Source organism: Saccopteryx leptura, chromosome 2 (assembly GCF_036850995.1).
Source record: "Saccopteryx leptura isolate mSacLep1 chromosome 2, mSacLep1_pri_phased_curated, whole genome shotgun sequence".
Classification (NCBI taxonomy): Eukaryota; Metazoa; Chordata; class Mammalia; order Chiroptera; family Emballonuridae; genus Saccopteryx; species Saccopteryx leptura.
Window position 1 is genome coordinate 320,232,002 of NC_089504.1, and position 15,702 is coordinate 320,247,703.

The 15,702-nt window shown below is 42.9% G+C and overlaps 1 protein-coding gene across 3 annotated transcripts in view; it reads right to left on the reverse strand.

Annotated features, from left to right (window-relative positions):
* Positions 1-79: 79 nt before the first annotated feature.
* Positions 80-15,702, reverse strand: part of DDX42 (DEAD-box helicase 42) — a 40,049-nt gene continuing 24,426 nt past the window's right edge. For all 3 annotated transcript variants that reach the window (XM_066363031.1, XM_066363032.1, XM_066363033.1), the window contains 11 exons: positions 15,227-15,346; positions 12,926-13,102; positions 12,221-12,349; positions 10,916-11,015; positions 10,313-10,360; positions 9,104-9,201; positions 6,073-6,349; positions 5,402-5,628; positions 3,864-3,974; positions 2,356-2,457; positions 80-1,677 (listed from right to left, as the gene is read on the reverse strand). In XM_066363031.1, coding sequence (XP_066219128.1) covers positions 946-1,677; positions 2,356-2,457; positions 3,864-3,974; positions 5,402-5,628; positions 6,073-6,349; positions 9,104-9,201; positions 10,313-10,360; positions 10,916-11,015; positions 12,221-12,349; positions 12,926-13,102; positions 15,227-15,346 — 2,121 coding nt within the window. In that variant the 3' untranslated portion in view covers positions 80-945. The remainder of the gene's footprint in view (positions 1,678-2,355; positions 2,458-3,863; positions 3,975-5,401; positions 5,629-6,072; positions 6,350-9,103; positions 9,202-10,312; positions 10,361-10,915; positions 11,016-12,220; positions 12,350-12,925; positions 13,103-15,226; positions 15,347-15,702) is intronic.

Below are 15,702 nucleotides of genomic sequence, written 5' to 3' on the forward strand. Positions count from 1 at the left end.
GCTAACTTACATGCTGCATTGTTCTAAATCATATTTAACATGTGCCGACTTGTGAGAGAAATGACAAACAATCCACAGATCCCAGTAGTAAAACATTTACTAGAGCAAGCAGAAAGGAATGCACATCTTAAAGAAACCTTCACAAATTCACAAAATTCAAAGTATGTATATTTCTTTTATAAACAAGAACAGAACAAAAATCATCAAAACCATTTCAGCAAAAAAATTTTACTGCCATTGTGGGAAGTTAAAAAAAAATACAATGAAATAGAAGACAGTTAAAGCTGCTGTTTTTGTTTTTTAAATTTAGTAACACTTCAGACCTGAAACAATCCTGTTTTTAGGATCATTTTTCCCCTTCAACAGTAGTGGCTCTGGGTCAGGCAGGCTGCTGCTTCCTGTCTCAGGGCCAGGTACAAACCTGGCTGGGGAACCTCAGTGTCGATTTCCACTTAGAATCAGACACATCCCTTCCCTGCAAATGTTTGGAAGCACCAAAGTGCTTCCAGAATATCCTAACACCTCAAAGGACTAGGTTTGCAGAAGTCAACTCCTAAAAGGGGATACTTGGCCACACAGCTAAGAAAAAGAACTTTACTTACAGGTATTTATGACAGTAAAAAATATACACTACAAATGATACAAACCTAGAGTGAGTTTTGTACCCTATGCGGCCCTTTCCTCCAAGGTATCCTTACCTGACCCTCACAACAAACCCAGAGCCAAAAGATGCTTCCTAGTTCTCACTGCTTCTAAGGACCAAAGCAGCTTCCCAAGAAAAAAAACCTGAAAATCCAGATGAAGGGGTAACGTCTCCAAGCGCCAGCTATGCACTAAGGGCAGGGTGTCCTTACACCTTGGGCCCCAACCCAGCCCTGAGACACCTAGTTACCAAAAATCTTTCTAAAAATAAAATTAAGGATTTCATACCTCAACACATACCATCTAACTGTCCCACCGACTTTTCTTGCGCTTGGGTGGCTCCGGCACAGCGAAACCATCAGCTGTCTTATCTGTCTTGCTGTCCATCTTGTCTATCTTGTCTATCTTGTCTATCTTGTCCATCTTGCTGCTATCCACCTTGGGGTCCATCTTGGTCTCACGGTTACAACTTTCTTTCCTGCTTTCACCATTCCGGCCATCACTTGCACCTCGGCTCTCCCCATGTCGACTTCCACCACCTACTCCATGCTTGTTATCGCCATGACGATGACTATCAGCATGACGGCCGCTGCTGCTTTCTGGGTAACGGTATCCATCACCATGGCGACCACTATCTCCATGACGCAGACTATCACCATGTCGATTGCTACTGCCACTCTCTCCATGGCTATGACGGCTGCCACCACGGTTCTCAGTATATCTCTCTCTTTTCCCATTGCTACCCCCAATCCCTTCTCGGCTGTTATTTCCTGAGGCTGTGTTGTTGACTCCCTGGGCCCCGGCAGTGGGGTAGGTCACTGGGGCACTACTGAGGTTTCCAGTATTGCCAAAACCTGGGATACTCTTGGAGGCACTGGCAATGGGGCTGTCAGGACTATTAAGGCCCTGCTGGGATGAATTAGTTGGAACAGAATTCAAACTCCCTGCACTTGTCCATCCACTTGCCCCAGCAGCAGAACTTCCAGCCTTCTGGTTGCTTAAGCTGGCAGCGACAAAGTGACTCTTGTACTGTGACTAAAAGAGAAAGGGAACAAAAATAGGTAAGAGAATGAGTTCAAGACACTCAATTTTATAAGCTTGGCAATGATAAAGTATACAGAAACTTCAGTGTTCACACACAAGATTAGTATCCATGCTATCCTGGCACTGTGACTTAAGTATCCTGATGGCCCCCTGTGGTTTCTATGCTCCTCTATTAATGAAAAAGAGTAGTGAGTCTTGGTACCTAACTAAAATATCAATCTGGAGATGAAGAAAATGTATAAATTAAGGCCAGCTAACTAACTGGAAGGGGTAAGAACAGAAGAAAGAGGAGGTCAGAATTCATACGAGATATAACATCAAATTTGTCTTAGCTAAAAAATGGCAATTACTGTCAACCAGACTGGGCCTTGGAGGTGGGCAACACCAGGGCGTAGAGGCAGGGAGGGCACAGCAACCCTGCTGCGGCACAGTGGTCCCAGCTCTGGGCTTGTCTGGAGTAGATGACTAGCAAGGGGGGTTTCTGTAACCCCCAAACCTGCATCTCTAGATCAGCTACAGTTAAGTTTATATTTGAAACGGAAAACAGTGAGAAGGTGCTAAATCCAACATGGAGCCTACAAGCCCAGCTACACACCAAGAACAGGCCCCCTTGTAACTGCCCAAGAGCTGCTGCTGAAAGTTCTTCTAGTTAAATGCTTATTCTCAGACCTGGAACGCCGCTTTCATTGCCGTCAGCCGATCTCCCATGGCTCCTGTGGAGGGCTTGTAGGCTTCATAGTTGCTCATTACATTGTTGTTATTTCCTCGGTCCTAAAAAATAAGTACACCCACCATGAGGATGGACAAAAGTAGGAAAGCCCCCTGCTACAGACTGGGCCTCAACATTCTGAAAACTAGAGCAGGAAGAGGGACAGGATATATTTAGAAAATTAAACTTATCTTTTGTGATAAAAAGTGCTGTAATGAAGAATCATTTAAAAATGCTATGCCACCCAACCTGTGGTGGCACAGTGGAAAAGATGTCAACCTGGAATGCTGAGGTCACCAGTTCGAAGCCCTGCCTGGTCAAAGCACATCTGAGAAGTAACTACTATGAGTCGATGCTTCCTTCTCCTTCCTACCTTTTCTCTCCTATCTCTAAAATCAATAAATAGAATCTTAAAAAAAAAAATGCTACACCTTTCAACCCAGTACTTCTATTTTTGGGAATTAACCCTGTAATCAAAAATGACAACAGATTATGCCTAAAGCAGATTACAGGATATTATTTATAAATACAAACATGAACATGTTTATGTAATTATGTAAACATTAAAGATGAAAAGGCCACAAGGCAGTATAGCACATGCATGACTGTTGAGGCTTTGAATCCAGACCCTTAAAGAGTCCGGACCTCAGCTTCAACACTTACCAGGTATAACCTTGGATGCCTCAGTTGTTTTTGGTCTCAGTTTTATTATCCATACTTACTCTCATTAAGTTGAGAAGACTGAGTTAATATGTGCCTACTTGGAATGACATAGTGAGTGCTCAGTATTAGCTATCACTATCATCTAAGGCACATGCATCATCATCATGACTGTAATGTAGGACAGATTATTCATTTATCAAAGTAACCAAGTTAACTATAATGCTTCAAAGATGTAGACTTGGCTTAGGAATCCGAGTAACAGTAAACAGAAAGAGCCAGTCAGTGGAGCTTCCGTTACATGGTTTGTGAGAAAAGCTCTCCTCTCTCTCGAATGCAATCTCAGAGTGTAGGAATCATTCCTGAATTCAGTTACAAGACAGAGCTAGAATTTACACAGTGACTGTCTGGCAATGTCTTTCTAGCAGCAGGCTCTAGGCCAGTGTTGGAAAAATAGCTGCTGGGCCCCACCTCCAGAATTTCTGATTTGCTAGATCTGCAGTGGGGTACCAGTCTGCATCTGCTGCTAGTCCAAGAACCACAATTTGAGAGCCACTGCTAATCTAGACTGATTTCCTGAGCACACCTATGTGTACTCAGCCAAGTACACATAGGTGCTTCTTTAGTAGAAGAAGTCACAACACTAAGAACTAGCATCAGTATGGACTCAAACCAGCAGATTAAACACAAACTCCCTTCTAGACATGGTTCTAAACCCACTGAGGTTTTCTGAGGTAGAGAAGAATGGTCCTAATATCACCCGGGACTTGGGACCAGCCTTAAGGGCACTACTGTAGTATGGACTTACCGTGTTCTCAGAGCCTAGGCCAGGCCGCTCCCTGTAGCCTAGGCCTCCTCCACCAATGTTCAGCTTTTTGCCTTTCCCTCCTTTGAAACGGGATTTCCGAAACCAGGCATTCTGCATTGAACACAATTCAAGGTCAAGCCAGGGTAGGGCAAGGGGGCCAGAGGAAGAGGACAAGATCAAAGAGCAGAAGTGGGAGAGAAGAAGTTTTCCTTCATTTTTAGCCAATGTACTTATGGCAACAGAGGACCTATTCTCAAGAACCACAAATTTACTTCCTTTTGGTAGTTTATTCACCACTTTGTCAGGAGGCTTAGATTCTTACTTAAGGCTTCCTTAACCACTCCTTCCTCCAGGCTTCCTGGAAGAGAAGTGATTAGTTACTCTGGCCACTTCTAACTTCCTTGAGAAAAATAAATTTTTTTTTTCCCCAAATAATCTATATATACCACTAAACATAAAAATATAGAGCTTTGAAAGAATTAGTGGGTTCCAAAGTAAAGGGAAAAAACTATGTGAAGTGAGGTTTATTAGAATTGACTCTAGGGGCAGAGGCCCAGTACTGGTAGCCATATAAACAGAAATAAAATTTTATTTACCCACAGAGCCTAAAAGTTTTACAATGAACTTGAACACTGCCAGAATACTACTAATCAGATTTATTTACATTCTCTTCAGAATGCAAACATCTCTAGGGGAGGTTAGAGCTTTATCTAACAATCACACATATGACAAAGTTCTTGAGAGGCAGGGCAGGCTTGGGAAAGGTGCTGATGAGAGAAGCTGATCACAGTCCGAGAGCACAGGAAGCCTGAGGCACAAAAAGAGATGGAGAAAAACGCCAAAGACAAACTATACTGCTCACAAAAATTAGGGGATATTTTATAGCTTCATATTCATTTTGAAATACCCCTAATGTTTGTAAGCAGTATATATCTTGCTCAAAATTTCAGTTTAGGATTGGCTCACTACACCCAGGAAAGGGAAGAAAATATTCTACTCTCTCAGGCAATGCAGGTCCTTTACTTCCAGGATCTTAAAGCATAAGCAGTACCACACAACTGAACACATTTGTAATCTGGATACTGCATGTATTAACAAAACTCAAGATTTAATTCAGTGGAATGCCTCACTTTTGGATTGGTAATTGGTATGGTACAAAATACAAGATCTAAGTCTGTGAGACATCACACATTTATAGCCCCCAAAAGAGAAGACTGTTTTGAAGCAAGAGAAGCCATCTTTGAGATTACACTTACTCACAAGTGTGCTATGGGGCAAGCAGGTAGAAATTTCAGGACAGATTTTAGCACAAATTAAAAAAACCGCTTTTCAACATAGATGCTGCTGAAACGAGAGGCTGAGAAGACAGACCGGGTGAGTTTTAATGTCCTACAATACTGATCAGTACTTCATAAACACTATCCTCCACACCCCTAACCCCTCATGACATGTTTCTAGGTTTTCTGTCTCAGGTTTGGTGAAATTTTTTCACTTAGTTCTACAACTTCGAGCAATCTGAAGTGTGCCCAGCACCTCACCTGCATCGCCAGATCTAGAAGTTCCTTGGAAACATGTTGATTGGCTCCTTCCAAGTTCCGGACAAGGTCACCAGCAAAATTGCTGTCCTTGGGGGTCAGTAAGGTATAGGCCACACCCTTCTCCCCTGCTCTTCCTGTGCGGCCAATCCTGTGAGTATGGGTGTCAATGTCCCGTGCCACATCATAGTTGATGACAGTCTTAATTGAAGGAATGTCCAGACCACGAGCTGAAATAAAAAACAAATTCCTTCATTCTTCATCAGCAGTCAAAAGACCAAAGTAATCCAAAATCCTAAAACCTCTTAAGAACCCACATTTCTCTTATCTAGACAAGGTGAATGGTGTGCCGAGCTGATATAGCCATATGTTATTATCCTTCTAGGACAAATGCCACTACTGCAGATTCTATGATGCCGGGCCACCTATTATAAGGGGCATACAATAGCCTGCCATGGCCTCTCTTGCACCAGGAATATATAAAAAAATTTAAAAGCACAGCTTATTTCTGGTTGTGATCAGTATGCTCTGAATTGCTGCTCCACGGGACATGACCAGTCAGGCCAGGGGACCACCCTCAATCAGGTTTACCAGATATTATAGATCTTATTTAGTAAGACAGAGTACCATTATAGCATAGGAACCTAAGGTTATTGGGGAAATTCATACTCTACCTGCAACATCTGTGGCCACCAAGATGGGGATGTCCTTTTTCTTAAAGTCTGAAATGACCTTGTTTCTTTCACTCTGATCCATGTCCCCATGAAGCAGTCCAAGATTATGACCCTCCTGTTTAAGGTTATTAGCTAACTCCTCAGCATTGGCTTTTTTGGTAACAAACAGGAGGACACTCCCTGAAGAGGTAAATTCCACCAGACGCCGGGTAAGCCAGTTCCATTTACTAGGTCCGGAATGGAGAATCTCCACAATCTGTGTCACATCTTCATTTGCCTGAAAAGGAAGAAATGAAACAGAGGATTGTGACATTTGTGCCATAGGGCTACCTGAATAAGGAGCAGACATCACATTTTCTACCTGCACATCTAAAAGAACCTTGAATAATCTGTCTTCTCCTGGGGCCTTACATCAGCAAGTCAAGTACAGCTAAAAATTTAGGCCCCTTCTCAAATCACTGTGCTCTCCATCTCCCTGATGCTAATACTCTTTTATATGCCTATATTATTCTTAATAATTTAAGCTCCCTTTCTGTCCCTTACGTTCACTGTCCTTAGTACAGGTCATACATGCAAACATGGCACTCAAAAATAAAAAATGGACACTATCGTAATGCTAACTATATAGAACTTGAATAGGCCCTGGCCGGTTGGCTCAGCGGTAGAGCGTCAGCCTGGCGTGCGGGGGACCCGGGTTCGATTCCCGGCCAGGGCACATAGGAGAAGCGCCCATTTGCTTCTCCACCCCCCACCCCCCTCCTTCCTCTCTCTCTCTCTCTTCCCCTCCCGCAGCCAAGGCTCCATTGGAGCAAAGATGGCCCGGGCGCTGGGGATGGTTCCTTGGCCTCTGCCCCAGGCGCTAAAGTGGCTCTGGTCGCGGCAGAGTGACGCCCCGGAGGGGCAGAGCATCGCCCCCTGGTGGGCAAAGCATCGCCCCCTGGTGGGCGTGCTGGGTGGATCCCGGTCGGGTGCATGCGGGAGTCTGTCTGACTGTCCCTCCCCGTTTCCAGCTTCAGAAAAATACAAAAATGAAAAAAAAAAAATAATAATAAATAAATAAAGAACTTTAATAAACATGGCGGCCCTGGCCGGTTGGCTCAGTGGTAGAGCGTCGGCCTGGCGTGCGGGGGACCCGGGTTCGATTTCCGGCCAGGGCACATAGGAGAAGCACCCATTTGCTTCTCCACCCCCACCCCCTCCTTCCTCTCTGTCTCTCTCTTCCCCTCCCGCAGCCAAGGCTCCATTGGAGCAAAGATGGCCCGGGCGCTGGGGATGGCTCCTTGGTCTCTGCCCCAGGTGCTAGAATGGCTCTGGTCGCAACAGAGCGACGCCCCGGAGGGGCAGAGCATCGCCCCCTGGTGGGCGTGCCGGGTGGATCCTGGTCGGGCGCATGCGGGAGTCTGTCTGACTGTCTCTCCCCGTTTCCAGCTTCAGAAAAAGAAAAAAAAATAAAATAAAATAAAATAAACATGGCAAGCAACTTAAAGAATTCTCAAGCAGCCTTAATTGAATTTCAAATCACATTTCGGAGAAATTTTCCACATAGGGCATCAGTACAGGTAAGGGAAAACCCTTAACTCATTTTTACTCAAGTCCCCCCACTCTATGCTGTGCAGGCCTCTTCCATAATCATTTTTAATGTCAGTTCTATCCTAACAGACTGATAGTCTTCAAAGCAAATCTTGCTTTATCTCCCCCCAAAAGCCTTTTTAAAAAAAAACTTATTAGGGCCTGACTAGGCAGTAGCACAGTGGATCAAGTGCCAGACTGGGATGCAGAGGACTCAGGTTCAAAATCCTGAGGTTGACCCTGGCCGGTTGGCTCAGTGGTAGAGCGTCGGCCTGGCGTGTAGAGGTCCCGGGTTCGATTCCCGGCCAGGGCACACAGGAGAAGCGCCCATCTGCTTCTCCACCCCTCCCCCTCTCCTTCCTCTCTGTCTCTCTCTTCCCCTCCCGCAGCCGAGGCTCCATTGGAGCAAAGATGGCCCGGGCACTGGGGATGGCTCCTTGGCCTCTGCCCCAGGCGCTAGAATGGCTCTGGTCGCAACAGAGCGATGCCCGGGAGGGGCAGAGCATCGCCCCCTGGTGGGCAGAGCATCGCCCCTTGGTGGGCGTGCCGGTGGATCCCAGTCGGGCGCATGCGGGAGTCTGTCTGACTGTCTCTCCCCGTTTCTAGCTTCAGAAAAATACCAAAAAAAAAAAAAAAAAAAATACTGAGGTCACCAGCTTGAGTGCAGGCTCACCACCTTGAATGTGGGGTTATAGACATGACCCCATGGTCGCTGGCTTGAGCAAGGGTCACTCACTCTGCTGTAACCCCCACCCCCATCAAGGTACATGAGAAAGCAATCAATAAACAACTAAAATGCCACAACAAAGAATTGATGCTTCTCATCTCTCTCCCTTCCTGTCTGTCTGTTCCTATCTGTCCCTCTCTTGGTCAAATAAATAAGTAAATAAATAAATAACTTATTAGGGAAAAATTTTAAACATTTTAAAAAAAGTGAGCCTGACCAGGCAGTGGTGCATTGGATAGAGTGTTGGACTGGGACATGGAAGACCCAGGTTAAAAACACCGAGATCGCCAGCTTGAGCGTGGGATCACAGACATGACCCCATGGTTGCTGGCTTGAGCAAGGAGTCACTCGCTCTGCTGTAGCCCCCCACCCATCAAGGCACATATGAGAAAACAATCAAAGAACAACTAAGGAGCTGCAATGAAGAATTGATGCTTCTCATCTCTCTCCCTTCCTATCTGTTTGTCCCTATTTGTCCCCTTCTCTCTGTCTGTCAAAAAAAAAAAGTGAAATTAACACAATCAATTCCCATGTATCCATCACCTAGTTTCAACAATTACCAACCTCTTTCATCTATCTATCCACTCCTTGTGATTTTTTTAAAGCAAGTTTGAAATATGCTTCCTCATCCATAAATACATAACATTTTTCCCTCAGTAGTGAGAAATTAGTTCCATGTCTCCATAATATAAGAAGTAACCTTCTGGGGTCCCCCATAGTCCTGCTTAGGGTTACCTCTCCAATATCTCCCTGCACCACTCGAATAGGGTCGATCAGGATGTCTCTGGCCAGTTTTTCAATCTTTTTTCGAAAAGTTGCACTGAATAAGAGAGCTGAAAGGTAAAGTAAATTCTGTTAAAGATCTAGTGTGAATTCTTTTTCAAATAACCATTAAGCTCCCTACAGACATTCAAAATGTTGTTTTAAAAAAATATTCAGTGTTAAAAAATAAACCTACCTGAATTTTAAAAAACTGACTCACTAAGAAGAAAAGACTTGCTCTTACTCTATTTTTATACATTTTCAATTAAGACAGGTTGTCAGTACAGTTCAGAAAAAGGCTCGACTTCAGATTAGCAGATCTGCACTATGCAATACTTCTACTCATCAATAAAACTGTATAAATTGGGGCAAATTGTAGGAAAATGGCCAGGAATTAAGACTATTGTCCTGAGACAAGTCTTTGGTGCAGACTTTGGAACTCCAAGTCCTGCAGGGGCAGAATGCTGCCCAAGCAAGCACTGATAAGATTGTTTAAAGGAAATAGCTGATCCCTATAGCCTTTTCCTGCATACCTTAAAGATATTAATTAATCGTCCTTCTCCACACCTGAATCCATTCTAGACTAATTTGACCCAGTCTCTGCTAATTTGCATGAGCAAAGATATGAATAAATACAATGAGGCTGCAGAGATCTGGGCTCTCAGTCAGAGAGGCTGGGAGTCCTCTGTACCCATCTTTTCTCTATGTTGTGTCTTGTGTGTTTTTTCTTAAGTCCTGCAGCGCGTTCCTTTCGTGCACACCCATTGCTGAGCTGGTCGCGGCAGCAAATCACTTAATTCTCGGCCTTAGTTCGTATCTATAAAAATGAGTGAGTTATCTCTAATGACCTCTATGTCCTATGTAGCTCCGATGAACAGTCATCACCTCAATCTATGTGGTTCTCACCAGCACAGAGACGATCACTTTTGCTGCCATGACTGAGTGCTTATAAAATAAATAGGAATTGCCCTGGCCAGATAGCTCAGTTGGTGAGAGCACTGTCCTGAAGCATAGAGGTTGCCGTATCGATCCCTGGTCAGGGCACATACAGAAACAGACCTATGTTCCTGTCTCTCACTCTCTCTTCCTCTCTCTAAAATCAATAAAATAAACATGAAAAAAAATAAGTAAATAGTTTATTCTGAGTACAAATGTGGCTTAATTAAACCTCTTCATACATACTCTGTCTGTCAGGACGGACATGACTGGCTATGGACCGCACCTGGTACTCTGCAAGAACAGTAAAATTAAGATTATAATTTTGTAGTACAGTTTGGGATACCTAGAAAAGTTATTTTAGTAAAAATCTTCATGAGAGATTATAACAATTAAGGAAATTTTGAAACTTCCAGACCTATCATTCAATACGAAACCTGGAAACATCTGCCTCCACCCAGTTGGGCTAGGCCCAGTGGTGTTCCAATTAATAAATATACTTCAAATTTTCAGACAGATAGGAAAGGGCTTTGAATAACAACTACCTACCTAAGAACAGAGCCCTTGTCCTCTAAATCAAAGGCATATGAAAAAAAATAAAATATAAAGAAAATATTTCCCTTATACAAAGGTATTTTCAAATGTCCTCAACCCAATCACATATATAAAAGACTTTTCCTGAAAAAACTCCTAAAAACAGTTAATGTTTTAGCTATTATTTCTATAGTCTAACCCTACCTAGGAATAGTTTTAGCTTCTCTCATGCAGAAAAAGAATTGCTAAGTCCAGATATGGAAAAAACTACTATCATGAGGTCAGGGACACAAGAAACTGATATTCAAAGCATACCAAATCCCATGTCAAACATTCGATCTGCTTCATCAAACACAAGGTAAGAGACTCTTTGAAGATTGGTAGCTTTCTTCTTCACATGATCAATCAGTCGGCCCTATGAGATTCAGAAAATGAACAAATATAATTAAAAGTATTTACAAGAACTTCCTAGAGTTGTGCTCCTGGCAAAAGTACTAATACTCCAGTCTTAGATTGTAACAGACCGTGGTCTGACGGCCTCAAACTTTATCAGCCTAAACTTTTTCAGCCTACAAAGCCTGAAAAACAGAAATTTTGTTTTGTTTTAGAGAGAGAAAGAAAGAGGGGGAGAAGTGGGAAGCATTAACTTGCAGTAGTTGCTTCCCATATGTGCCTTGACCAGGGAAGCCCAGGGATATGAACCGGCAACCTCAGCATTCCAGGTCAAGGCTTTATCCACTGTGCCACCACAGGTCAGGCAAAAACAGAAATTTTGAAAACTCCAGCCCTGGCCGGTTGGCTCAGTGGTAGAGCATTGGCCTGGTGTGCAGAAGTCCCGGGTTCGATTCCTGGCCAGGGCACACAGGAGAAGCGCCCATCTGCTTCTCCATCCCTCCCCCTCTCCTTCCTCCCTGTCTCTCTCTTCCCCTCCCGCAGCCGAGGCTCCATTGGAGTAAAGATGGCCCTGGCGCTGGGGATGGCTCCTTGCTTGGCTTCTGCCCCAGGCACTAGAGTGGCTCTGGTCGCAACAGAGCGACGCCCTGGAGGGGCAGAGCATAGCCCCTGGTGGGTGTGCCGGGTGGATCCCGGTCGGGCGCATGCGGGAGTCTGTCTGACTGTCTCTCCCCGTTTCCAGCTTCAGAAAAATGCAAAAAAAAAAAAAAAAGAAAGAAAGCTCCATTAGCTCAATCCCTTACATTGGGATTTAAATTGTGGGGAAACAGCGAGAACTATTTTTGTGAGGCATTCTGAAATGACCTAACTGAAAGCCTTACTAATAGGCTCTAATGTTTAGACTACTGTATATACTCTTCTAGGCAGTCTGACCATTCTCTGAATATCTTCTGATTATTGATGCTCTCAGGGATCACAAATCCATTTTCTGGGAGAACATAAAAAAAACTATTTGAAATAGGGAGAAACTTGTAGCTAATAATATATAGGTCAGAAAATTTTACTGGACTATTTTAGTTAACTAATCAAAATTAAACCAAAGCCACAGGCTTTACTCATCAGAGTATTCTCAACCATGCCCTACCACATTTTAGGGGGAATTCCCTCTAATACATAAATAACCATTAAGAGAGGCTGAGAAGCCATTTAAAGCCAAGACATACTTACTGGGGTACACACAACAATCTCTGCGCCTTCCTGAAGGGCTTTGGCCTGCTCCCACATGCTTCCTCCACCATACACAGCCACCGAGCGAAGATTATATGCTTTCCCAAACCGCTTACATTCTGCATGAATCTACAAAGTTGTTGACATAATAACCTATTAATTTTGGCACTAACAAAAACCTCTGTCACAACCAAAAGGGGAGTTCTAAAACACAGAGCACACTGTCAAGAAAATAAAAAGCTAGAAAATACTTTAAAATCACAGTTATTCATAAAGTAAATAGACTATTATCATGTCTCAAAAAATCCTATCTTATTAGTCATTTTCACTTCTCTTCCTGATTCTGTCATTGCCTTTCTACCTAGCAAAATGAATTAATCCAGAACAAAAACAGAGAGCTTACAATACAAACAATCTCAATATCACATTTTCTTTCTCTTAAAACAGCAGTCTTTTTAAGGAAAAATGTGTATTTGGCTATATAGAAAATATGTAACAGTATTTTCCAAAATATTGCCTGGTAGCACAACAATGTGAATGTACTTAATGCCACTGAACTGTATACTGACACATGGTTAAAATGACACATTTTATGTGTATTTCACCACAATTAAAAAAGAAGTTTCCTGGTAATTCTATCTACTTGACTGGTTAGTCCCTTGCTAGTTCATATATGAAAGGAGGCATTCCACATAAAGTACATACCTGCTGACAGAGCTCCCTAGTAGGACACACAATCACTGCAATTGGTCCATCACCTGGTTCCAGTTCCTTCTGGTCCATTATATGAATCAGCATGGGCCAGATAAAAGCTGCGGTTTTTCCACTGCCTGTTTTGGCAATACCAATCATGTCTCTACCACTTAATGCCACAGGTACACCCTAGAGAAAAAGAAAAAAAGTATATCCACTCTCAACCTTCCATCTTAAAGATGTTCTGAAGGAAATCCTGAGGAAGGGATAAATGACTATTAATGTCATTCATTTCCACTGAAACAAAAATATCCCAGGCTATATATACATACTGTCTATAGAATAACAAAAAACACCTGGCATTCTCCTAAACTTCTTTATTTATAAGAAATATCACTTTTTAAATGTGGATCAGCCACCATTTACAAAAAAATGAATGACTCCATTTTGCTTAAAATATAGAAAAATAGTAATTTGTAATGTAAACAGGTTGCTAAATTTTTTAAAGTGTTGAACCCTTAAGAAGGTACAGCCTGGGGCCATGGCCCATTGGCTCAGTAGATAGAACATTGGCCTGTTGTGTGGATGTCCTGGGTTCAATCCCCACTAAGGGTACACATGAAAAGCAACCATCTACTTCTCTTCCCTTCCCTATCCCCCTTCTCTATCTCTTCTTCTCTTGCAAGCCAGTGGCTTGATTGGTTCGAGCCTTGGTCCTGGGCGTTGAGGATAGCTTGGTTGATTTGAGCATCGGCCTCAGAGGCTGCCAGGTAGATCACGGTTGGGGGACAGGGGAAAGTCTGTCTCCCCTTCTCTCACTTAAAAAAAATTAAAAAAAGAAAGAACAAAAAGAAGGTATAGCCTGACCGATGGTGGTGCTGTGGATAGAGTATCAACCTGGGATGCTGAGGTCCCAGGTCCAAAACCCCAAGGTCACTGGCTTGAGTGCAGGGTCACCATCTTGAGCACAGGGCTGCTGACTTGAGTATGGGATTACTGATATGATCCCATGTTCAGCAAGAGGTCCCTGGCTCAGCTGGAGCCCCTGCCCCCGTTCAAGGCAGGTATGAGAAGCAATCAATGAACAACTAAAGTGTCACAACTACATATGAACTGAGACTTCTCATCTCCCTTCTTATCTGTCTTAAAAAAAAAAGAAGGTATAGACTATCCCATTCATATACAGAAAATTCTCATTTTTTGTATAGGAATGAATAAATCTCATATATAAATGTGAAACAGAAGCTATTAATTTCATTTATAAATAAGAATTTTCAAGTCATGGGCAAAGGCATCCCAGTCACTGACACTGCTAAATTTGTCTACAGAGAAATCTTATTTATTAAGTTTAGGCCTAATGAACTATTCAGATCATATTTTCAAGACATTTATCAGATACAAAACATTTCCCAGCCCCTTTAGCAATTTTTAAGAGTGGTAAACAACTCACTTTGCTCTTTAGGTTTTTGGTTGTTTTTTTAAAGAGGGATAGAGAGAGGAACAGATAGGAATAGATAAGGGAGAGAGATGAAAAGCATCAATTCTTTGCTGCAGCACCATAGTTGTTCACTGATTGCTTTCTCATATTTGCTTTGACCAGGGGCTACAGCAGAGCAAGCCAGTGACCATGGGGTTTCAAACCTAGGTCCTCTGCATCCCAGTTCAACACTCTAACCACTGAGCCACTGCCTGTTCAGGCCTCTTTAATTTTTAAGGTTTCAAAAATACTCTTGTATTTCATGTCTGTCTGTCCCCCATCCCTTTTATTTAAAGCAAAAGTTGAAGACTAAGTACAGTTTTGTACTAACTACTGTTTTATTAATTTGACTTGTTTGTTAAAAAAATAATAATAGGCCCTGGCCAGTTGGCTCAGTGGTAGAGCGTTGGCCTGGTGTGCAGGAGTCCCGGGTTCAATTCCCGGCCAGGGCACACAGGAGAAGCGCCCATTTGCTTCTCCACCCCTCCCCCTCTCCTTCCTCTCTGTCTCTCTCTTTCCCTCCCGCAGCCAAGGCTCCATTGGAGCAAAGTTGGCCCGGGCGCTGAGGATGGCTCCTTGGCCTCTGCCCCAGGCGCTAAAGTGGCTCTGGTCGCGGCAGAGCGACCCCCCGGAGGGGCAGAGCATCGCCCCCTGGTGGGCAGAGCATCGCCCCTGGTGGGCGTGCCGGGTGGCTCCCGGTCAGGCGCATGCGGGAGTCTGTCTAACTGTCTCTCCCCATTTCCAGCTTCAGAAAAATACCAAAAAAAAAAAAAAATAATAATAATAATAATAATAACTCATTCTACTTCATTTTTCTTTTATTATATTTCACTTACCTGACACTGTATTGGAGTGGGCTGTGTGTATTCAGATTTCCGAATCTGGTGCATAAGTTGTTCATCAAACCCAAAATGAGCAAAACTACTTCCTGGTCTAGGAGGCGCAGCACCAGAGACCTAGAAATAAAGACAACTTCCAAGAATGACTTGTACTTCAAAATCAGCAGCACTGAAAGTTCAACAATACTTACCTGTATCTAGCATTTAGCTTGAAGTACAAAGCAAAAATTTTAAGTCTATAGCTAAATGCATATACTGTTTGAAAATGTAAAATATAACCGAAGTAAAACCTTATATAAAAAAAATCCATGATAAATATTCCTGAGATAACTGTCATATGATTTAAAATGATTAAGTGCCTAGACATCTACACTCAAAATTAATTTTCTATAATAAATAAAAATAATGTCCATAAATTGGAAAAAAGGTCATTAATGTTCCTTTTTTGTGTTTTAACCATTTTGCATAACTAT